The sequence below is a fragment of the Periplaneta americana genome, chromosome 15, assembly GCF_040183065.1.
Source record: "Periplaneta americana isolate PAMFEO1 chromosome 15, P.americana_PAMFEO1_priV1, whole genome shotgun sequence".
Taxonomy (NCBI): domain Eukaryota; kingdom Metazoa; phylum Arthropoda; class Insecta; order Blattodea; family Blattidae; genus Periplaneta; species Periplaneta americana.
The window spans coordinates 103,138,474-103,164,829 of NC_091131.1; the positions used below are offsets into that span (position 1 = coordinate 103,138,474).

The 26,356-nt window shown below is 37.1% G+C and overlaps 1 protein-coding gene across 2 annotated transcripts in view; it reads right to left on the reverse strand.

The window, feature by feature from the left end:
- Nucleotides 1-26,356, reverse strand: part of LOC138715231 (facilitated trehalose transporter Tret1-like) — a 453,955-nt gene that overhangs the window by 180,080 nt on the left and 247,519 nt on the right. For both annotated transcript variants that reach the window (XM_069847929.1, XM_069847932.1), the window contains exon 2: nucleotides 11,906-11,960. In XM_069847929.1, the coding sequence (XP_069704030.1) occupies nucleotides 11,906-11,960 (55 nt within the window). The remainder of the gene's footprint in view (nucleotides 1-11,905; nucleotides 11,961-26,356) is intronic.

The following is a 26,356-nucleotide window of genomic DNA, read 5'->3' on the forward strand; positions in this document are numbered from 1 at the left end:
AAAATCATAAAAAATTATTATTACAACCAGTTTATCACTGAGAAATAAAGAGAATCTGTTAACTTGAATTTATTTGAAGCAAAGCGTTACTGGATTATGCAATAAGGTAGGCGATGTTGGCTCCTGTGTCTCAACTCTTATATTCAATTATTATCTTAGCGCGTGCTCGATTACATTAACCTCTACCGCTTGAAAGTGGAACTAAACGCCAGCGCCCAGTGTCCATTCTACTGATGAAACAGTGAGAATGACATCCGTTCACTGACGTTAATTAAATTTATCACTCGTTGCTATTAGAGACGAACACTGAAAATTCAATATTTTCATAATTCGGAAGTGCGTTATTCATTGTATTTCAAGTGAAAAAATGCAGTCCACTATCACACCAACCCGATGTTCAGAATTTTTATTTTTAAAACTTATGTAATAAAGAAAATGCCAAAGTTGCCATTTCAATTAAAGCCATAGATTTAGAACAAGATTTCGTCTTGTGCAAGGAGTCAGGAGTACGATATTTCTTACTTATAGTAAAACTTTTGAAAATCATCACTTTCAATCCTCACTCCTAAATCTTGAAAACTGGTAGATAAGTATGGACTGTAATAAACAAAATCTCAACTAGAGAGCATTAGCAATAATTACGAATTGCAATACACGAAAGCAACTTATAAAGTAAACTCTGGAGTTGAGTACCTTACTGTCTAGTGATCTAGTCTATAGAAGCACAAGCGCTTGATATGGTTCTCACGTAGAACTCTAGGCAAAAAGGAAACATCCTGTATATGACATCTTTTGTCCTACTTCATAGATAAAGGCAGATAGTACACTGCAGTTCACAGTACACAACTTTAAAATCTGCCTTTACTGTAAAGCAAGGAATGAAAAAAAAAAAAAGACTTGTTTTTGTTAAAGGCAAGTAGAAATTTCATTCACACGGTAACAAAATGCAAAAATTTACAGTATATTTATTTACATAATATGCCAGTGTACATTTGTTTTACTATCAACGAAATATAATTTAAAATTCTGCATTAGTACCATCTTAATGTAGCATATATTTTATTAGGCTACATTATTTACTTGGATAATTCATGAGACAATTATAAGCGTCTTATAAATATTACAAGCATGTGCATTTGTCATCGTCCATTAGAAATTATCAGCATGCACATTTGTCTGTTTTTTCTAGATATTACCTCTATTTATAGAACACAATCAGTTGTGGTATTTCTATTACAAAACAACATGCGCATTACCGTTGTGTTCTTCTGGGCATACCTAGCTACTTGGACTATTGTTTTTGTTTGATATTGTCTGCCAAGTTACTCTAAAAAGATTCTATTGGAAAGATGATCAGAAAACTCTCCATTCTTCTATACTTCTATAGTTCACACGTTCTTACCGGTTATCCAACGACAACGCGTTAATTTAGAGGTTAATGGCTAGCGAAGTAGTGTTTGAGTCCGCGGGGTTGACTTTAGGAGACTGATAATTAGAGCCCGGATGTTAGGCAAAATGTCTTTTTTTTTTTTTAACTGAGTGTATGTATGAAAGACCTATTAGATAAACACGTTTTCATACATTTGGGGACGATAGGCCTAATTTTTATTTTGCCTTTTTTGCCTAATTTAGCTCCCGTTGCCTATTTTAAGGTTAAATGTAATTTTTAAAGCCTTTTTACGTCGTTATTGTACATTTTCTATATTTTTAATGCATTTAAAATAAACCGCACATAAATTATATCAAAAAACAAAAAAGATCGATTGTACAGATTAAAAATATATATTCACCTCACACAAATATTTTCTGAGAATCTTATTCTCCAGCAATACTTACGTTTCCAAGAAGTCGAAAACTTTTCTCCCCTACCGATTCCATCTTTTATGTCACTTATCAAAGATGTTTGAACAATATAACCCTCAGTGCTCTGGTCACTTCGGGGTTTACTAGCTAAAGAAAGGGGATGAGGGAAGTATTAAAAGCAAGTCTTCAGGTCCCGTTACTATTGTCGCTTGCACGCACAAGTCACGTGTACTTTGAAGTCTCTAATCCCTTCTCACACCCCTCTTTTTGAAACAATACACAGTCGGTTTTTCCAGTCTCTGAAAGAAAGTAGAGACAGTCCTTCTGGAATAAGTTATTTTAAGTTTGCTCCAATCACTTCAATAGAAGTAGAAAGATCTTTTTCTACCATGAAGAACGTTCTCTCTGACAGGCGGTTCACTGTAACAGTTGACAACTTAAAAAAGCATCCTGTTGTGACATGCAACCAAGAAAAGACAGTACCGTATGGGATAGTTTATTATGTATTTGTCTATTTTTTGTCTGTTTTCATGAATAATAAATGCTTATTTCACTGCCTATTTTTACTATTTTTAGTGCCTATGTGCCTGCTTATTTTAACCAAAATAAATGCATAAACACCCGGGCTCTACTGATAATACATACAGAGTTTCGAACTGCAACTAGAATAGGATTGATAACAATTAGAAAAAATGTGTTGTAAGTTCTATATCGCTTTATTTAGCTTAGGATATCATACATGTTAAAAACTATCAAAATGTACGATGTTAGGCCTACTGGGGAACGATATGATATTGTGATATATCAAAATGGGACACAGTATTACCACTGGTTATTTTGCGATAATCTGATTGACGTTGAATTAGGTCGCCCCATATTATGGAAAGATCAAATTGTTTCCGACTTCAAAATAATATACACTACTTTGGGAAACTATACACGGTTATTCATAAATCCGTAAAATATTTAAAAAAATTCACCACAAATTCACTACGCAACAGATGACGGCAATTCTTACGCTGATAAAGAGAGAAGCTCTTCAAGTATTTGTACCGAAAAGTTCGCGTTTGTAGTTGCCGTAGTTTGCCGCTAGGACATAGTACCGTTAGTGTCAAATATGGCTTTCGTTCCACATGCTTGTCAACATATCACCACAGTCTAGTATATTCAGTCACGAAGCTCAATACGTTGTAAATATGCATCCATAGATAGTTGCTCACCACTCGGATCGCTACTATCGCCTCATTACAGACAATGCGAAATAGTACCGGCACAGTCTATTGTTTCTAGCACCCTCACAACTCAAGCTTCGTGACTGTATATACTAGACTCTGATATCACGGTCGACCAGAGCCACAACAGCGGTGAGACAATGGAGAAGATCCTGGAGATTGGTGTGGAGTGGAGGGATAAAGACATAACCTTCACAAACCCCTACAGAGAAGTCATACGGAGATTAAAGGCCCATTCACAATGAAAATTAAACATAACCGTAACATAAACACAGAAGTTTGCGCCCAGGCTACCAAATGGGATCATTCACAATGATTCACATAAGCATTGACATAAACATTACCGTAAGACGTTAACATAAAAGTTTGCAAACTCCAAACTTTCATGCTTATGCTTACGTGATTTGCAAACAGAACACAATCGTGGAGCGCTGAAGTATATGACAGAATATGAGGAAATGGCGTCGTTGTTATGTTTCCATGGTTACCAAGTATGTTTGCTGTTATGTTTATGTTCCCATCGTGAATGATGGTATGACTTCTTGATTTTACCGTAACGTTTATATCTTAAGTTAACGCTTACGTTATGTTTAATTTTCATTGTGAATGAGCCTTAAATGTCTGCTTACACAAACGCGAATCACGGCAGATGGAGCGGGAGCGAATCCGATGCGAATTATTGTGAGTACAGCTGAATATGAATCCATTCACACCACAGCGACACAATGGCTGCGTTCAGCCGGGACAGCGCTGAAACAGCAAAAGCATTGAACGCCTTGCTGACCGACAGCGCTGAAATAGTAGCCACCATTTTTTGTAACAAATTTTTTTTCGCTGCAAGCCAGCGAAAGTGGAGTGGGTAGGCAACAGCCAATGGTGTGTCTTATATTCCGGAGTGGGCGAAACACTGGCGTGTTTTTTTTTGTAAACATAGCGGGAATTTTTCAATCTGGTCGTTCGGCAACTCACAGCTGCTGTAATTCAGCATAAATGAATAGCTGAAATCCAGTTATGAAAGTGGTCGCTATTAGAAAACTAGAGACCTAATGGGACAATGATATGAAATATCAATAACCTATGCCATTAGAAGAAAAAATAGAGTTATCGCCATTTTAATTAATCCAATACCGGCAGATATAATATCATAAGTCAATCAAATAAAGTCAGCGATTAAGATAGACCTTTATTGCCTATGATTTGAAGTCGAATCTTATTTTACCATCTATAGACAATTGAAGTACGTAAAGCAGTAACCCATACCCCATGTAGGAATGACGCATGAGACAATTTGTATACAGGGTTGATTACATAAGATTACAAAGAAATAAGAAGAAACGATGTTCGACTGGCATTGAATTTGAGATAAATTAAAAATACATTTGATTTGGTGTGTATTATAAAAAATAACCGGTCGTTCGGCTATAGAGGAAAGTAACCAGTTATCAGGTTAAATCGACAAGCAAAAATAACCTGTTATTAACCGGTTAACCGTATGAAAATAACCGGTTATCAAATAACCGGTTATTTTTGCCCATCCCTAAAGTGAAATCAGTCGGTAGAATGAACTCGGCGGGATTGGTCGCTCACTGCGACCGAGACATGAGCAGCGCATCGCACGGCTTGGGTCTTGTGACGTCTACGTAGAAGAGGACGACATCGCTGTGCTGGTTATAGACAGGACTGAGAGACTCTACGCCGTGTATTTTTATGCGTTATCGCAAATGACTCTGATTTGGTTATTTAAGAGATTATCTCGTCGAAATTCGCGAGGAACTTGCCATTTTTCTGATTGTTATTTCTAGTTCATTTGCTACGCAAATCGGTGCTTATCTTTATGCTTGGTCACTTTATGTTTTTGATTTTATAATAGGATTAACACGGGTACTGGGCGTTTTTGATGAAGTAGAAACTTCTTCGTCCTCATGCTTACGTACATTTGCGTCCAATTAAAAATCTGCTCATATTTACTACACACGCACACGAGCGTTTTGGAACTCCAAGTGACAAACTCGCAACTCAGTCGCAATGGAACAACTAAAAAGTCACCCGCAGATGCGCTGCTTTTAGATTCGCATATTTTCAATCGGTATCGGCCGTGGACATTCGGGCAACAGGAAATGTCGTCATAACACGACGCGAATGCAATACATCGGCAGCGATGGTCACTGTTGCCAATCGAGTTTAAATTCCTTCGTATTGGATTATTCTCATTTATCTTTCTATCTTATATTATAGGGGGGGGGGCGCAGAATTATCCAAAGTAAAAAAAGGGAGCTCGAAATACGAAAGTTTGAGAACCGCTGCTAATCTCTCACTTGTCTTATAAACAAACATCCGTTTTGGTAATTTTCCGTTTTCTGTTATCGTAAGATTTTCCAATTTCATTAAACATAATTGAGTAATTTAACATATTTATTTTATTTCCCCAGGCAGAGAGAGATTTGCAAGAACTTGTAAACAGAACAAATGAAGACAATAATTCAATTCCAATCTCATCCTTCAAGTGGAATTGTAAACAGTACCTGCGTCCTCAAGTTCTAAAACCATTCTTAATCGCCCACATCTTCAACATCATCCAGGTCGTGTGTGGAACTAACCTCTTTATCTTTTACTCCATGGATATCGTCTCCGGGCTGAAGACAGACGGCAGCTTTGACGTCAATTGGACCACCAACCTCACTACTATTGTGAGGGTTGTGTTTATGGCTATATCATGTGTCATGCTTATGTGGATGGGACGAAGGTCCATGTCCATATCCTCGGGACTCGGCTCGGGAGTTTCCGCTACGGTGCTTGGGGCTCTAGTTCATATCCAGAATGTCCCCGAGTGGCTCATGATTGTATGTGTACTCTTGTACGTGGCATTTAATACGTACGGATTCTTCGTGCTGCCGGCTATAATGGTGGGAGAAATCTTGCCCTCTAAAGTTCGATGTGTTCTAGGAGCTTTTATTTTTACTATGAACGAGGTGGCGATGTTTGCAGCAACAAAAATATTCCCCTCTGTACACAATGCAATTGGCACTGCAGGACTCTTTTGGTTGTTTGGTGTATTTTCGCTATTTTGCTGCCTTTTTGTGTATCTTTCATTACCTGAAACTAAAGGTCGTTCTCTTGTTCACATAGAGAGATATTTTATGATGCCTAATAATTTATGGTTGACGAGAAATAAAGTGGAAAATGAAGAGGTTTTGGCCATGAGTCCAGTTGCTCAAAAAGTATAAGTGCAAACTTTTCTTCAAACACAACAATAATTTTGCATGATTGAAATGGAGATATTGGTAATATTTCCATACTTGAAAATGTAGAGACTTGCGAAAGATTGCAGCCTTCAAATAAGTGAGAAGAAAAATATTTTAAGTTCAGAAGAAAGACTAAGGAATATATATTATATCAGAAACGAAAGATTCCTTTATTTTTTGCTCAATGGCCTCATAGTAACCTTCGCAAAGCAAGAGACTCCTCATTAGGAGGGTCGCTGAATTTCAGAAATAAAGAAATAATTAAATTGAAATGACTTCTCATTCTTCTTCCATTTTATAAATCGCGTACCGTATTAGGATCTATGATCAGATATGACGTACATGGGACTTCATGATGTATTGTGTTGAATAAAAGGTTTCCTAAAGGTGGCTGCTTGTGTGCCTACGAAATTTCTACTATCTATACTTGTCCAAGTCAAGTCTGCGAGTGGGGATATCGGGATGGAATGTAGAGGCAAAACACAGCTGCCACATAGGTCACTTGACGCTCAGATTTCAACGTGTGCACATCGTTTAAAATACACTAAAGAGCGTACGCATTTTTTGTCCTTGTCTTCAGATAATGGCAACAGTTACGCTATCGCCCAGCCTCCCCCCTCATGCAACTTTCTCTCCCACGCCCACGCTTGCCAATCAGAACGCCAAACCTCATTGTCAAGCAGAAGTAGAAGTACAGTCTATTTCAAAGCGTCTTAAATTGTTACCGCTCTTGAACTGAAGCGCAGTAGGAAAACTTTGCTCTCATATGAGACTGTACGGTCTCCTCTCGTTACCGCCTCCTTTCACTACAGAACTGCCTCCAACTTCCCCTCTCGGCTCTCAGACTTCACTTGGTCGAGCTGTATTCTACACCACTGACAGCAGAATGGCGTTAAAGCAGTGGTGAAACATAAACCCGATAATAGTCTTCCTGACAGACAAGAAGAATAGCATTGGGTTTCATGCCGTATATTTTACCTCAAAAAATCTTAGGCGTATGAAAACTTCTTACAGGTTACATAATTAATGGAATACAGTGGACTCTCCTAAGTGCGACAAAACAGAATTGAAAGTTCAGTTCAATAAGAGTAGTGGGTGTGGCAGGTGAAATGAATACAAATTCTTATTGGTTATCCATCAACGAATACAGTACTGTACCTGCATTTCCTGCCCGCCCCGAGATTTGTCTATGCGCTTCTAGAACCACAGTGGGTTTCGACAGTTCCGTCTCACAAACAGCACAATTCTCAAATAGAAAAAGAAGAGTTCATTAATTTAAAGTCAGTGATCAATATGGATGTCCTAATCAATAAAATATTTTGTTTTCCTTTAACAAAAGTGGTGACAGGATTTTTTCTCGTTGCCAAACTTCCAGAACGGCCCCGAGGTTCACTCAGCCTCCTATAAAATTGAGTACCGGGTCTTTCCCGGAGGTAAAAGGCGGTCAGAGCGTGGTGCCGACCACACCACCTCATTCTAGTGCCGAGGTCATGGAAAGCATGGGGCTCTACCTCCATGCCCCCCAAGTGCCTTCATGGTATGTTACGGGGATACCTTTACCTTTTATCACTACAAGACACACAACCAATTCCCATTTAAATGGCAAACCCATTTCTTAGTGCCCGTATAGGGGCGTGTCTAATTCTCCTACGTAAGTAGTCGAACTATAGGATGTCGAACTTGATTTCTGTCGAACTTAAGAGCTTCCACTGTACATAGACAGATGTGTGCCGACGGGGAGTCGTCTGTGAACCTTTAAATAGGCAGATGTATGCCGACGGGGAGTCGTCTGTGAACTTTTGAACTAAGCAGATGTGTGTTGACGGGAAGTTTGCTGACGGGGAGTCATCTGTGAACCTTTGAACTAGGCAGATGTTTGCTGATGGGAAGTCGTCTGTGAATCTTTGAACTAGACAGATGTGTGCTGGCGCGGAGTCGTCTGTGAACCTTTGAACTAGCCAGATGTGTGCTGACGAAGAGTGGTCTACGAACTTTACAACTATGTTACAAATTACACGACTTCTAGCAACTTGATCCTTTCAGTTCAATTTTGCATCCTAATGTACTGTACAGTCTTAAAGACTTTACAAGAGTAGTATGGTTTGTTAACAATTGTCGTGAATATGCGTAAGAAAAATGTAATTCTGTAGTTAAAAATAGAAAAAAAAATCTGTACGAAGCAACTATGGAATTAGCAACAAACTTTTAGGTTCAGAGTACTTGTCAATTAAAGAAATGATATTTCTGAACAGTTCATTCTGCATTTCTATATTCTTTTACCCTAAGTAAAGAAGAAAAGTATTTTACACACAACTTCAAATTAGCGTAATTCTGAAAATATTGAGATTAAGACCCATGTTTATATGACATTTCTGCTCAAAATGACTTCGGAAATATGCTCCTGTAAGTGACGGTAACTCCTTATTAGGTCATTGTAAAGTTAAAGTGTGGTTATTCTTTTCGCTTTACTTGCCTGAAGCTGGATTTTAAGAATTCTCTTTTACGATGTTTGTTGGTTATCCACCCTTTTGGCAGGAAAGGTGGAATGGAAATGGAAGTGGTAGTGCTTTCTATACATACTCCATCAGATAGGTTAAATTTTACTCCAGAAAATTAAAGTGCTAAAGCTCAATATAACTTATGCGTAGAGATGGTAGATTTTCGCAGTGGCGATAAATGCGAAAAGTGTCCAAATGCTACGTAATCACGTAAATTGTGCCTTAGAGAGGAAATTTCATACCTTAGGCGGTTTTCTAAGCCGCGATAAAATGCGAAATATAGCAGTTTCTGAGAATAAATAAGTGCGGAATTATAATTTCATGATTTTTTAAATTTTGTATGCACTTTCACCAGCCCTTAAATTTTTCTTGCATTTGGACGTCCTTTGCTTCGGTTCACTCTCTATAAAATAAACTGCCTTCTCATTGTTGTCGAAGAAATTTAAATTGAAATCGATGTATTTAAAAGTAATTGTTGACTTGTTCGTTTCTCTGTTTTGTTTCATTTTTGCAAATTGCACACGAACTGCATGAAGATGGGCCGAGACAAAATCGCTGTTAAACAACGAGTGGAAAGCTATAAAAGTGAGCAGTTTTATGTAAGCGATCCAAATATTTTAATGTGCAAATTGTATAATAAGAGGTCATTGTGGGAGAAAAGAGGTGTAGCCTATTGGAAAAAAACACACAAAATCCAATCAAACGCGCAAAGGAAAACTTCCGTTCAAAAACAACTGAAGAAAGTGGAGTTAAACGGCAGGCAACAATAATTTCAGAGCTCGAAAGCAAATACTCGTGAATAAAAAAAATGAATTTGTGGTTACAAGTCAACATTCCAATGAATGAATTGCGAGTAAGTAGTGCATTAAAATAAAAATGAAACTCAAGATTTTAAAATATTTTGAACTGTTAAAATATTACTATTTCGTTTAATATTATTATACGAGTATTTTAAGTCTATAATTTTTTTACATATTTTACAGCCTTGCTTGCTTTATAGATATTAGGCCTACGAAAAATGTGTATATTACTATACTTCTAAATAAAACTAATTGGATCATTTCTATCTTTAAAGGTATGTGCCAGGCTCAGGTGATCTACCTACGTGTTCAAGAGTGAGAAATGAGTATATGTCTCGATGTGGAACGGCAATATATAATATTAAAATGGTTTTGGAAGGAAAACCGATCGTCTTTGTCGCAGATGAGATTTCAGATAGGGAAGGCAGATGTGTCTTCGCTGTGCTCTTCAGAACGATGGTACCAAGTAAAAACCAGAAGTTGCATCTGGCAAATGTCTGTTTTCTTGATGCGGCAAATGGTAAACCTGTGGCAGAGCTATTATCAGTGCCTCGAAAGATTCGATCATTGAGTTCGATAGCGTCCTGGGTATGGTTTCAGATTCAGCTCCATATAGCTATGACAACATGTTTTCGGGCCTTAAGAACAATTAGGCTATTGGAGACCATTTGTTATTTCAATGTTTTGTGCACAATATAAACTTGATAGATGTCATTTTGAAAGATATGTCAGAATTGAATATCTTTGTGTCCAAGCTTAAGCTTGCCTTTTTGCATTCTAGAGAAATGAAAAGTACGTTTTTAAATTATCTTCGGGAAAAGTGGATAGATCTAGCTCCAGTTCTCTTTCCTAGGCCAGTTATAACAAGCTGGAATTCATGGTTTCAAAGCGTAGTATATTTCAGACAAACACTTCCTGGCTTTGAGGAAAAAATGTTAAATACTACTCCCTACTTTGTTGTAGATATTTTGAAAGATCAAAATTAGTTCTAATGACAGTAGAGATTCAATGTAAATTTGTCAGTGAAGTGACAGAGCAAATTAATGAGTCAATAGGGCCTAACACAACTTGAAGGTTGTAATTACCCGTTTGTCCATAAATTGTGAGATAAAATTAATTAATTAAATTTATCGTTAGGTAGATATGCTACTGGGTGGTTGCCATCTGACACATAGGAAATCTTAAAGCGTGTCTCCAATGGAAAAGGCAAGAAAACAATTACGGAGAAGTTTATTGTATGTAATTCATTGATTGATTCATTCATCCAGTCCAGGTATTGCAGTTGGGTACGTTTAAGGGCAACAAAATGCTTCGTGAAAGTACAAGCATTTGAGCTTCAGAGTACTTTTCTTTTGTAAATGACACTCTGGCTTCTTAAAAAATGATTTAATAATGAAATAATAATGCAGCACTTTAGAATAATTAAAAGGCATTATATATTAACAATTACTGTTTCAGAGGTATGCATTTTGAGTTTAAAATGTAAATATTACACTAGAATGTAGGCCTATGTATTTATTTGCTCTCCTCTTTACTAAGTAATTGTAATTTATTTTATTCTTACTGAAAAATGGCTTTTAAGGAACCCGCAGTTTCATTGCCGCCCTCACATAAGCCTGCCATCGGTCCCTATCCTTTGCAAGATTAATCCAGACTGTATCATCATATCCCACCTCCCTCAAATCTATTTTAATATTATCATTCCATCTACGTCTCGGCCTTCCAACTAACACTCTATATGCATTTCTGGATTCGCCCATACGTGCTAAATGCCCTGCCCATCTCGAACGTCTGAATTTAATGTTCATAATTACGTCAGGTGAAGAATACAATGCATGCAGTTCTGCGTTGTGTAACTTCTACATTCTCCTGTAATTTCATCCCTTTTCTTGCATTTCTTTATGCACCAGATTTCATATTCTGCATTACACTTATTTCTCCTGTTGTTCCCTGTGTCCATTTCTTTAGTTATGTAGGCCTATTAGTTATGAAGATAAGTGTATTAAAATGTCCAATCAATAATTGTAGACCTATATCAAGCAAACACTTTTTTAATAAGACACAGTAAATTTCCTTCAATTGTTGCTCCGTTTGTGTACTCAGAAAATGTCGGTGTCATATATGATGAAGTGCACCTGGTGTTCTGTCTACAAAACATTAAGCGTAACTGGTTGAAAATCGAATATTCGGTCGGTTGCCCGATCTTGAGGAATGTTCTCCAACCGTTCGAATCTAAACCGGTTGTAAGCGCTATTTTGCAGCTCTCTGGTATGAATTGCAATACACAAAAAAGAATTACAAAAATGATGTCAAATCTGCAGTTAACTTACCTTACTGACAAGGTGTAGAAGTGGAAGTGCTTCACACGGCTCTCATCGAGTAAATCTGTAGACCAAAAGAAAACCTTCTCTATTTCATCATTTTCATCATATTACATAGTTAAGTACACCATAATTCACACTAGGGTGCGAATTAGAAAGTTATCCCTCTCTCATAAATTCATATTAACATCCTTGCCAGAGATAACGTTTATCACAAAATATAATTGTTTTAATATGAGTATATTTACTTTATAAAGTACGAAGTAAGCAAAGAAAATAATATTTCTGTATTATCATCACCGGCAAGCTGACGACAATCAATAACTTAGGAATTACAATATTATCTTAAGCCTGTTCACAGATACAATTATTGTTATGATCAAGATGCAAGACAAGCATCTCAGTGCGACCAAGCGTTGAGCCGTATCGATTGAGGATAAAAATAATTTTATGTATGGTATTCTCTAGCTAGGATTCCATCCCTCCCTCATTAGAAATCTTAATTCGCACCCTCGTTCACACTTGATACTGAGAATGTACTTTGACCTGCCTCTGCTGTAGTGTAAGGAGTGAAGAAATTGATTTGTGTTCATTAAAGACAAGTGGAAAAATTATTCATATACTAACAGAACGGAAAATTTTACGTTATATTTCTTGTGTATGTCAGTATGTATTTGTTTCACTATCAAGAAAATACGAGTGTAATTTGAAATTCTGCTTTAGTGCCATCTTCAATGTACCATATTTATTAGAAAATATTTACATATATAGCCTAATATATGACATTTGTCAGCGTCTACCAGATATGACAAGCATGCTTTTGTCATGGTCTGTTAGAAATTATCAGCATATACATTTGTCAATATCTCCTAGATATTACTAGCATTTATGTAACATATTCCGTTATGGTATTTGTACTGCATAATTACGTGCACATTACTGTCATGTTCTTCCAGATACCACAGATACAGGTTTTTTCGTACTACCTGTGATAATGGTGTGGAAATATTATCATTTGAAGTTCGGTGTGTTTGGAGGTTCTATTTATACTATGAATGAGGTGGCGATGTTTGCAGCAACCAAAATATCCCGTCTGTACATACTGCAATTGGCACCACAGGACTCTTTTGGTTGTTCGGTGTATTTTCGCTATTTTGCTGCCTATTTGTGTACCTTTTATTACCTGAAACTAAAGGTCGTTCCCTTGTGCAGATAGAGAGAGATATTTTCTTATGCCTAATATTTTAGGGTTGACGAGAAATAAAACGAAAAAAAAAAAAAAAAGAGTTCACCACGAGTTCAATTGCTCAAAAAGCATAAGTAGTAAAAGTATATTTTTCCAACAAAATAATAATGTTGCACATTGAAATGGAAGTACTGGTAAAATTATCAGACTTAAAAAAAAAAAAAACTAGTAACATACGAAAGCTTCCAGTCTACAAACAGGTGAGAAGAACCATATTTTAAACTCACAAGAGAGACTAAGGAGAAATATATCAAGGACGTAAGATTCATTTCTATTATGCGCAGTGGCCGTATAACATCCTTCACAAAGCGAGAGATTCCTATTAGAAGGGTCCCTGAAATTCAGAAATAGAGAAATAATTAAATTTCATCATTTCTCACCTTTCCTTGCTTTCTAAACCTAGTATTAACACAGTTTAGTATATACAGTTGCGAAACTTGGGATGATTTTTTGCATTTCTCGCGATAGTTGCTAGCCGCTTGAAGCGCTGTGAGTACTAGGAACAATAGACTGTGTCACTGCCATCGTGATCTAATACAGGCCGTAAGGCAGACCATGTAACTCGCTTAACCTGATCACGAAGGGCGGCGTTTCAACCATATAAATTAGTTGGAATGCATAAACAGTAACATATATTTCTCTAAAATGTAGTGTAATTGCATTAATAAAATTTAAAACAATGATAATGAGACACTTCAGACATAAATCACTTGCGAGTTAACATGAAATATTATTTTGGTGTGAAAATTACGTTGTTCGTATGTGTAATACCTGCCTTTATTTAGATTAAATATTGCGAAATTCTTGTACATTCATTTATGCACGATTCAATAATTTTGAGTTTCACCGCACGGATATTTAGATATATTGAAATTATAGGTTATGTTTACTGTCCCAGTTGCCCCTTTCTGTCTAATTTTAGTGGTCTCCAATGCCCTGCCATTCATATGGAAATATTATAGGTTATGTTTACTATATCTTATATTACTAAATTCGCAATTATACATTATAATTAAGCATAATGTCATGTATGATACTCCGCATATTCAATTTGTCTGTATTTTAATACTACAATTGAGTATTGAATTATTGTATTTATCTACTACCTAAGAGATGAAGTAACAATCGTGCATATACTAATTTCATAGGAGTGGTATGATAAATTTTCTGTCTTTATTAAGGGAGGTAGATGTGCCATATTAAATCACAATATAAATTCTTTTTTATTAAACCTCAAAATAGCTTCCATTCTAAACTTAAAATGTTGATGCGAAAGATTATGTTAACATGTAAAATTCTCTTCACATTAAAATAACACAGCTTTGTAATTATTTCTGCCACATAGGCTATTATGCAACAAGAAGTAAAGGGAACTTATGGACACATTATACTAAATAAAACTTAGCTATGATACGTAATAAAGTTATAATATAATAATTCACTGAGCTTCATACACTGAAATAGAAAACCTGAACATATATTATTACGGCCTGGTTTAATCGAAAAGGCATTGACTGTGCCGTATTTCGCATTGTTGTGAAAAAGTTGTGTAAACTGTTAAATGTTCGTTATCTGTTGTAATAACTGTAAATGGCTAAAATACAATAATTTGAATAATAATATGGGACAAGGAGACGTTTAGCACTATAAATTCTAAGAAAAAGAGGTCAGAGTTATCCTTTTTCCGAAAGATCCAGGAAGGTGAGTTTATAAAATATAATATATACTTTATGAAAATAACATATAAACCTTATGTATTTCGTATTTCAATAGTGGAAGGAAGGTGTTAATTTTTCAAAAGAACACGATATCAAAAGTACAATAAATTTTATCGTCTGCTAGGGAGAGAGTCTGTGATGAGGCGATAGTAGCGATCCTGGTGGCTAGCAACTATCTATGGATGCATATTTCAACTGTCTATGTTTGCATATTTAGTAAGTATTGAGCTTCGCAACTGTATACTGTATACTAAACTGTGGTATTAATATCTGTGATCAAGTAAGAGTTAGATGTGTGTCTTGCTAATCAGCAGAGTCTTGCATTTGGTCACTATGAATACAAGTTAGGTGCACGGCGATCGTAACTAGCTTCGCTTGGTACGGAGAGCCTTGCAAGTCAAAACAATTCAATGTAGTACATCTACAGGAAAGCAATATCCCCGCACACTCCAGCAATGTGTGTTTACATCTGTTTATTAATGTGCCTGTCTGTATAAGCTGTAAGTAGATGAACAAAAAAAAAAAAAAAAAAAAAAAAAAAAAAAAAAAAAAAAAAAAAAAAAATAGAACCAAGTATAAAATACCACTTGCATTTAAACACGAGAATAATAACAAAGTAATTTTTTTAAATGCGCTTATAGTAAAAGTTATTTTTACCAGGGATAAATAAAACTCCGTCCCGCGCCGTGGCGTCGTGGTCTAAGGCATCCTGCCTAAGACTCGCGTTAGAGATTGCGCGCTGGTTCGAGTCCTCATGGAGGAAGAAATTTTCTCATGAAATTTCGGCCAATGTATGGGACCGGTGCCCACCCAGCATCGTGATGCACTTGGGAAGCTACGATAGGTAGCGAAATCCGGTTGCGAAAGCCAGCTATAACGGTTGGGGGATCATCGTGCTAACCATACGCTACCTCCAATCTGGTTGGATGATCGTCCACCAGCCGGCTGGTCGGTCTGGGCCCTCCATGGGCTGTAGCGCCAAGGATTATTATTATTATTATTATTATTATTATTATTATTATTATTATTATTGTTATTATTAAATAAAACTCCAAACTTTTCAGAAGCGAATCCTTTTCTTTTTCATGAGCCAGCACATTTTGTCAAAACATGCAATGAGAAAACCACTCGATCTGAGATAAAATACAATATATTAATATTAAATCTCTACGCAAAGCAAACACAAGTTCTCAGAGACGCTCTGCACTTTATTAAAGCTATGTAGTGACAATATCTTGAGATGCGCAGAAAATATTACAATATTAATCTAAAAAGCACATTTGAATTTCTTCCTACAACTGGTTTTGTTAAAATTATGTGGTAGTCGTTATGACACAAAGAAAATCGAAGTCTTAAAACTTTAATTCGTTTAAACAATTTTGATGAAAATTTGTAGTTGCCATGGCAATCTGTCTCCCGGGATTTGTCTATACCTGATTTTTACAATATAATTAAAGCCTGGAATTTAAAAAAAAGAACATAAATATCTGTAGAAATGAAAACAAATTATACTGACTGCGTGCTTTATAAGTCTCTACACATTATAATGAATGAGTGTAAACATGCCAAGTGTTTCAAATGAGACATTTCTCCATCTTTCTTATAAAATATATTTTCTTCTTTCCTAATGAAGTGCTCGCTACCATATTATTCTATCTCCAAGCGCCTACCTTTGTTTTGATATTGCATGTTCACTGAACAGCAGTCCTAAACTGTGTACAGCTCATGCATTTTGTCAAGACACTCGCGATGTGCAGTACGGGGACGTTTTATAGAGGGGGTAGGAGTAGAAGGGAAGGTCGGGCGTGTGTCTACAGAGTTCAAGGCAAAGACTAACACATTCCCCTATAATTCATAAGTAGACTCATCCGATCTCGTGCGCAGCTCTGTAGGAATTTGTGGGGAGTGTCTGGACATAATGCATGCGCTGTAAGTAGGGTTGGATGCCGCCGACCCATAATACTCCTTACATACCTTTAATGTAAAGGTTTGCTTGGAGACTCTAGGCATCCAAACGCAGGACTCTACTAATAAGTAAAAGAATTTAGAAAACATGGCTGCTTGTGTGTCTGCGAAATTTCTATTACGCACTAACAACAGAATGTTCTCAAAGAACTTGTGAAGATAAAGCTAATAATATTATTCCTGACAGACGATCTTATATACTAGAAAAAAAGTATTATGTTTTATACCGTGTATTTTGCCTAAAAAACTTTAAGTGTAGGATACCTATGATATATTTTTCTTGAAGAAGAAAAATTCCCTGGGTGTCTAGAGTCTGGAAATTTGTATGAATGTGAGTGTGATTGTGAGTGTGCCGGGTTAATATTAATTAACCAATCATCACAAATATAAAAATACATAAGGACTGTCGCTGGGCAGTAACCTGAACACACATTTCAGCGTCACATTGTTGACAAGTAACTCTATCTGTTAGCACAACCATGAAGCATCAACTAATAGATGCTATAGAGTTACCAACAACGAAAAAAAAAAACCTATGATATCTACTTACAGGATGTATGGCAGTATCTGATTTCAAGACACACTTATTACATACGATAATTTAACTTATATCAGCTTGACGACGTAACAAGCAAGCAGTTCCGAAATATTGGAGATACTAAGTCCAAATGCATGGTTTAAGATAAACTTCTTTCTGGACAATATCGACGTGAAAGTTTAATATAGGCCAATTACAAATGATTAATCAGCTTTTAAGTCAAGTATAATACGGATGCAATATGTTTGTGCTAATCACGAATCGAAAGAAAAATCTGACCTCGCATCTCGCAGTTATAGAAACCACTCACTATCTCTCGTGTAGTCCGGATTTGTGCGAGGCGGGCCTCGCACCTCGCACGTCGCATGCGTCGGTTCAGGAAAATCAAGACAATATTCCTTGAAGACAACACGAACGATACAATTTTCGCGGTGTCCATTGTTTTCTATAATCATGTAATTTAATTCCGAATTATAACAAATATCAACTTCCGGGAAAATAATTGCTCCCTTTGACGTTACTATCCAGGAGAATGTACCAGTATTATTTACACTTCAACAGGAAGACATTTTTTTTTCAAAATAATTACGTTTCATTAATGCGCTGATTGTCTTTACTGGGTACAGTTCTAAGTTTACTTAAGAGGAAATGAAACACTGCATTTTTTCAATGTTAATTCTCATCTCCAGAATTACAGTAGAATATTATTATTTTGTTAATACAGGCTATTTTTCACAATAAAACGAGATATTACTCAACCACATTCCTTCATAACATCTAGAATTTATTCTCTCCAGTGTTTACAATTACTGTCTCTTTTAAGCAAGTTACAATGATTCCCCACCATTGTATCATAGTAGAATCCCAGCAACTTCGATAACATTTCTATATTTTGGTTATATCCCTATTCATCATTAACGACACCAAAATTTCAATTAAGGAGTGGAAGTCATAATGGAGAAAATGCATTTTAAATTACAGGCCACAAAATGTCTATTATAGATTAAAAGCGTTCATTGTTTCTTATGTCCTGAGACATTTGTTGTTTTATTTTTAAAGTTCAATATAATTCTACACTTCAAAAAAAGTCACTGGCACGAAGAAAAATTATGAAAAAATTCTCCAGGTTACAGTTAGGGCACAAATGCAGGTATATTGTACTATACTTCGGGTCTCTGCACATACATCTTATATCATAACCATGTGTGAAGTATGGTATAGTATACTATAGGCCTACTCTCAGAACTCAGGTGGTTATGGCTGTGAACTCTTCTACCACTGCTCTAAAACACGCCATGTCGCAACTTCCACATTTGTAAGCCTACTTTCAAGCTAACTTTTAGAAATTCTCTTATTTGTAGTCTCACGAAGATCCCCTCCTTCAACTTGGCATAGGATAAACTGGGAAAGAACTGATTTAGATAACAAAAACCACTTCCTTCTCTGTCCAATACTCTGATATATTTTTTGTTGGGTCTAATTTTATGTATATTGGAGGTACAACCAAAGCGGGATTCACAAGTGAAACGTACTCCGCAATGCTCTGGTAAGTAATGAATTCCTTACTCGTTCTCAGATATTTTTAAATTATAGTGTTTTCCTCACGGCTATCCTACAAGCAAAATAAGCAACAATATTTAGTAAATCCTCTCTGCATTCTCACAAGATGTCCAGTCTCCTTAAGGTTACTAAATATATTTTATCACGAATATTGTTTGTAAATAATTAAACTAAGAATTATAGACACTGTTTCTTATGCATATTCCAAGGGTTATGTGAAAGACAGAGCTTACGTACAAAAAATGCCTCATTCTCTCCGGGATCTCCAGGGATAGATCACTCGTGCTTTGAAGAGCATTGTGCTGGGTGAACAGACGCTCACGTTGAGGGACTTGGAGTGGTGTACATCCATTTCAACAGTTATTTTTCCGATTAAAGTTTGTCATTAATTTATAAATTAAAAAACACAGAAAATACATTGGTTTGAAACCCCACCATTCTTCCGTGAACACCGTGTCCTTCCGCTACACCCTAATTGGTATTGGACTTATATGTACAGTGCAGTTATTTTCGTGATGTATCCCGAGATAGGCAAATAGAACCATACACCCGAGTACACTGCCAACGAATTGCGGCACGTGAAGTGTTCAGTCATAATCTGTAAGCCGGTTCGTTTTCCTCCCTTGCGAGAGAGTGGCCGGATCTGAACAATAAACGCCCGCTATGATCGGATCGCCTATAATGCCTGTAAGTTGTTCATGCTGCGCACAGTATTTCCTAAAAGCCTTGGTTTTTCTGAACCGTCGCATGCGACGTGCGAGGTACGAAGCCTGCTTCGCACAAATCCGGATTACACGAGAGATAGTGAGTGGTTTCTATAACTGCGAGATGCGAGCTCTGCGCACCTCGCAGCCATAGAAACCACTCAAGCCTTCGTTTCTTTGAACCGACGCATGCGACGTGCGAGGCCCGCCTCGCACAAATCCGGTCTACACGAGAGATAGTGAATGGTTTATATGGCTGCGAGGTGCGCAGATCTCACATCTCGCAGTTATAGAAACCACTCACTATCTCTCGTGTAGTCCGGATTTGTGCGAGGCCCGCCTCACACTCCTCGCACGTCGCATGCGTCGGTTCAGAAAAACCAAGGCTTATTATAAATATTGAGAAAATTACGTCGAATATTCATATTTATTCCTATATCATACTAACTGGTTATGGTTCGCCAACACATTACTAGGCCTATATACGGGCTACCCATAACCTTAATTTCAGTATTTACTATTTTTTTCTAATCTCAGACTGCGTTTCCCCTGTTTTCTTAATGTTATTTGTAATATTATAATCATAACTAGAGCCCAGATGTTTGGCAAAATGCCTTTCTTTACTGGGTGGAAATAAATCATTATTTTCATAGATATGAATGTGATTTGGGGTGATCAAAGTGATAGAGCCAATTTTTATTTTGCCTATTTTGTCTTTTCTAATGTGTTTCTTACTAATTCAATAATAAACGCCTTTTTTGTCATTTTAAAGCAATATTTCTTGTTTATTTGCAATTTTATAAATAATTGTAATGTAATGTAATGTATATGAAATTTAAATATATGAAACAATGGCACACTTTAGTAACAATAGTAAACAAAATTAATATCTTTCGGTGCTTAATCTGCTACGAATCGTGCTTTGTAATCGTGCGTGTATAATAATAATAATAATAATAATAATAATAATAATAATAATAATAATAATAATAATAATAATAATAATAATCATAATACACAAAACTTAAAATACCGATAATGTAAATTGTAAACAATTTTAATAACACCTTTGACAAAATTCTGCTACTTTAAACTGAATGAAAGAATTTCCATGTGTCGGACATCAGCTTGAGTGCCATTTAATCCCAGCAACAACTACCGTCAGTCTCGTTGGCCAGTCGGCCTGCCGGTCTTTTGATTGTCCCTTCCTTTCTGAGCTCCGCATCTCTCCGTATACTCCGTCTACTACTCATGGTAGTACTGGAGATCGATCACTAGAGGGGAACTTTATTTGTGATATTTGATTCCTCCGCAGTAGTATTCGCTCCGCTGAGCAGCACTACTTGCACCTACCACCTATGGTAGTATTGGAATCGCTGGAGGAGAGCTCTATTTGTAATATTTGATTTCTCCGCAGTAGTATTCGCTCCGCTGAGCAGCACTACTTGCACATACCACCTATGGTAGTATTGGAGATCGCTGGAGGAGAGCTTTATTTGTAATATTTGATTCCTCCGCAGTAGTATTCGCTCCGCTGAGCAGCACTACTTGCACCTACCACCTATGGTAGTATTGGAGATCACTGGAGGAGAGCTTTATTTGTAATATTTGATTCCTCCGCAGTAGTATTCGCTCCGCTGAGCAGCACTACTTGCACCTACCACCTATGGTAGTATTGGAGATCACTGGAGGAGAGCTTTATTTGTAATATTTGATTCCTCCGCAGTAGTATTCGCTCCGCTGAGCAACACTACTTGCACATACCACCTACGGTAGTATTGGAGATCACTGGAGGAGAGCTTTATTTGTAATATTTGATTCCTCCGCAGTAGTATTCGCTCCGCTGAGCAGCACTACTTGCACATACCACCTATGGTAGTATTGGAGATCGCTGGAGGAGAGCTTTATTTGTAATATAAATTTGATTCCTCCGCAGTAGTATTCGCTCCGCTGAGCAGCACTACTTGCACATACCACCTATGGTAGTATTGGAGATCGCTGGAGGAGAGCTTTATTTGTAATATAAATTTGATTCCTCCGCAGTAGTATTCACTCCGCTGAGCAGCACTACTTGCACATACCACCTATGGTAGTATTGGAGATCGCTGGAGGAGAGCTTTATTTGTAATATAAATTTGATTCCTCCGCAGTAGTATTCACTCCGCTGAGCAGCACTACTTGCACATACCACCTACGGTAGTATTGGAGATCGCTGGAGGAGAGCTTTATTTGTAATATTTGATTCCTCCGCAGTAGTATTCGCTCCGCTGAGCAGCACTACTTGCACATACCACCTATGGTAGTATTGGAGATCGCTGGAGGAGAGCTTTATTTGTAATATAAATTTGATTCCTCCGCAGTAGTATTCGCTCCGCTGAGCAGCACTACTTGCACATACCACCTATGGTAGTATTGGAGATCGCTGGAGGAGAGCTTTATTTGTAATATAAATTTGATTCCTCCGCAGTAGTATTCGCTCCGCTGAGCAGCACTACTTGCACATACCACCTATGGTAGTATTGGAGATCGCTGGAGGAGAGCTTTATTTGTAATATAAATTTGATTCCTCCGCAGTAGTATTCACTCCGCTGAGCAGCACTACTTGCACATACCACCTATGGTAGTATTGGAGATTACTGGAGGAGAGTTTTATTTGTAATATTTGATTCCTCCGCAGTAGTATTCGCTCCGCTGAGCAGCACTACTTGCACATACCACCTATGGTAGTATTGGAGATCGCTGGAGGAGAGCTTTATTTGTAATATAAATTTGATTCCTCCGCAGTAGTATTCGCTCCGCTGAGCAGCACTACTTGCACATACCACCTATGGTAGTATTGGAGATCGCTGGAGGAGAGCTTTATTTGTAATATAAATTTGATTCCTCCGCAGTAGTATTCGCTCCGCTGAGCAGCACTACTTGCACATACCACCTATGGTAGTATTGGAGATCGCTGGAGGAGAGCTTTATTTGTAATATAAATTTGATTCCTCCGCAGTAGTATTCACTCCGCTGAGCAGCACTACTTGCACATACCACCTATGGTAGTATTGGAGATTACTGGAGGAGAGTTTTATTTGTAATATTTGATTCCTCCGCAGTAGTATTCGCTCCGCTGAGCAGCACTACTTGCACATACCACCTATGGTAGTATTGGAGATCGCTGGAGGAGAGCTTTATTTGTAATATTTGATTCCTCCGCAGTAGTATTCGCTCCGCTGAGCAACACTACTTGCACATACCACCTATGGTAGTATTGGAGATTACTGGAGGAGAGTTTTATTTGTAATATTTGATTCCTCCGCAGTAGTATTCGCTCCGCTGAGCAGCACTACTTGCACATACCACCTATGGTAGTATTGGAGATTACTGGAGGAGAGTTTTATTTGTAATATTTGATTCCTCCGCAGTAGTATTCGCTCCGCTGAGCAGCACTACTTGCACATACCACCTATGGTAGTATTGGAGATCGCTGGAGGAGAGCTTTATTTGTAATATTTGATTCCTCCGCAGTAGTATTCGCTCCGCTGAGCAGCACTACTTGCACATACCACCTATGGTAGTATTGGAGATCGCTGGAGGAGAGCTTTATTTGTAATATTTGATTCCTCCGCAGTAGTATTCGCTCCGCTGAGCAACACTACTTGCACATACCACCTATGGTAGTATTGGAGATCGCTGGAGGAGAGCTTCATTTGTAATATTTGATTCCTCCACAGTAGTATTCGCTCCGCTGAGCAGCACTACTTGCACATAACCCTTGACGTAGCGAAGATTAGTATAGTCGGCAAGTGAAGATGGAAATGCGTCTTGGGGTTAGCCGTATTATATCAGCTTAAACAGACATGTATACAAGATCAGCAACTCACTTCACATTAAAAAATAACCTTGGTCAGTAATTCCAACTTATAAAAAGGGACACTTTCCCAAACTTAGGGCTTTATCACTTACACACTTACTCTCATACTGTCAGTAAAATCAAAGCGTAGGACAATAGATATGCACTTTTCACCAACACACAAGCTATGGTAGGCTACTGTATTTTATTAGACAAAAAATGAAAACCAACCATTTTAACTGACTTGCATTCTTTACGTTTGCAGATAATACTGCATTGCGAAATAAGTATGGTAACATATCGTGCACGTGGAAAGCAGTGAGGCCTGTTGTAATTAAGTACGCTACCTCTCATACAAAATGTTAATTACTGACAATATTTTATTATGATTGACATTATTACTAGGCTACTCTAAATATTATTATTATTATTATTATTATTATTATTATTATTATTATCATCATCATCATCATTAATGAAAAATAATAAAACGTCACTGACCAATAAGTTGTCATGCTGTGAGCTTGTTTCAGCAACTATTTCATTTTCATAAAGCTATGCATATCAAGGCTACGGCCAGACGAATTGAAAATGTCGCTGATTTTTGGCGACAAATGAAGCTGCTGTAACTGTTGCAAAATGTGTTGCCAGACAAGGCTACAAATACTGCTCAGAATCTGCGTTAAATATATCTACGTGTGGCCATAAGACGTGCCACACTAGGTTGTAGTCTAGTTCTTTTGAGATGAGCAGCACTCAGAGATTGTCAGACTACACTGAAATAACCGTTGCTCACGAGATTATATACAAAGAGTTTGTAATACTTACTAGAGACACATACCCGTGAGTGGCAGGCAAGAAAAATGTCACAAATTGAATCGGCTAGCATCCGCCATTAAAGGGAGTGTTTGCGGCGCGAAATTCGTAAACAGTACCACAATACATTGATGTAGCCTGGTGATAGACACTGTTTTAAACATCTTTTACAAAGGATGAGTCGTGATGAAATAAACATGAATAGCAGAGGAGCGCTATATTTATTAAAGTATTATAATGGTTCATCTTTGGCGATATTCTAAAATATAAATTAAATCACCCATATACAATCGGGATAATTATGTGAAATATTGAATAATGGCAATGTCAACATTAATTTTCAGCATTACTAGTATTGTTTTAAGGACATAATAATGGATATTTACTGTAATATTTAAAAAGATCTATATTTCAATCCTTTCATGCAAAGAAAGACGAAGGTATATGGGGCATAGAAAATATTTAGTGGTGAAATATGATATTATAAAAATTCTGAAAACTGATTTAAAATATAATGAGAATAAATTTTATCATAAAACAATCTATTCATTATGTAGTTGATGACCACCAAGTCAGAGGTCAGTACAGACTTTTTAATACAATTAGTAGCGGTAATAGTAGACCTAGGAGTACTGGTAATAGTAGGCCTAGTAGTAGTGGTAATAGTAGACCTAGTAGTAGTGGTAATAGTAGGCCTAGTAGTAGTGGTAATAATAGGTCTAGTAGTAATAATAGACCTAGTAGGAGTGGTAATAGTAGGCGTAGTAGTAGTGGTAATAGTAGGTATAGTAGCAGTGGTAATAGTAGGTGTAGTAGCAGTGGTAATAGTAGGTGTAGTAGTAGTGGTAATAGTAGGCTTAGTAGTAGTGGTAGTAGGCCTAGTAGTAGTGGTAATAGTAGACCTAATAGTAGTGGTAATAATAGGCCTAGTAGTAGTGGTAATAGTAGGCCTAGTATTAGTGTTAGTAGTAGGCCTAGTTTTTGTGGTAATAGTAGGCGTAGTAGTAGTGGTAATAATAGACCTAGTAGTAGTGGTAATAATAGGCCTAGCAGTAGTGGTAATGGTAGGCCTAGTATTAGTGGTAGTAGTAGGCCTATTTTTTGTGGTAATGGTAGGCCTAGTTTTGGTGGTATTAGTATGCCTAGTAGTAGTGAGACCTAGTTAGTTGTAGTGGTAATAATAGACCTAGTAGTAGTGATAATAGTAGGCCTAGTAGTAGTGGTCATAGTAGACCTAGTAGTAGCTAGGCCATCAGCTATATTTTCACTAATTTCTTTGCATTTAATACAACCAAAAACTAGAAATACATACTGTACAAAACGAAAATTACATGATTAATTCATATATTGTGAAACAAAACAGTTTTAGAAAGATATAGCCTGAGGATTTTCTTATGCACTCTGCTATTATAATCCACTGTAATGTGATGGCACCTAACCCTTACATACATTGTTGATATCAACCTTATAAACCTGATTAATGTGTTTCTGGAAAAACTTTATTCAAGAAATATTCCGACATTCTGTAAACACATTCAAAGGAGGAACTGCATTTGGAACATTTTTCCAAATATTAAGATATGCATGCTTTCCTGGGCATCCTACAATAGTAGCTATGTTGGAACAATTATTTGCGGCGCAGTATTTCACCATTTTGTTATTATTTCCCTTCAAGTGTTCTTATATTTATTCGTACTCCTCAATAAGCATGAACTGCTTGCACTCCCGGAGAAGCATCAACTCCCTTTAATGGCGGCCGAACAGCGGTTCAATTTTGTACGCGAAACTAGCGCCGTTGGCGTCTCTAGTTATATATTACAAACTCTTTGATTATATACAAGCTGGAGCATAGCACGATCGAGAGTAGGTGTCTGAGCGTCATGACGATTTCTGCCGCTAGGTTCGCCTCGCAGTCCTATTAAATACAGTGACTGTATGAATACAGCGTGGCCATTGGACGTATCGTTTCTGATTGGATGTTGCGGTCACGTGGTACAATACCGCCATTAAGATTCCAAACAAATGTTGGAACCCGTGTTATTCGTCTTCAAGACGTGAAAAAATAAAGAATTACG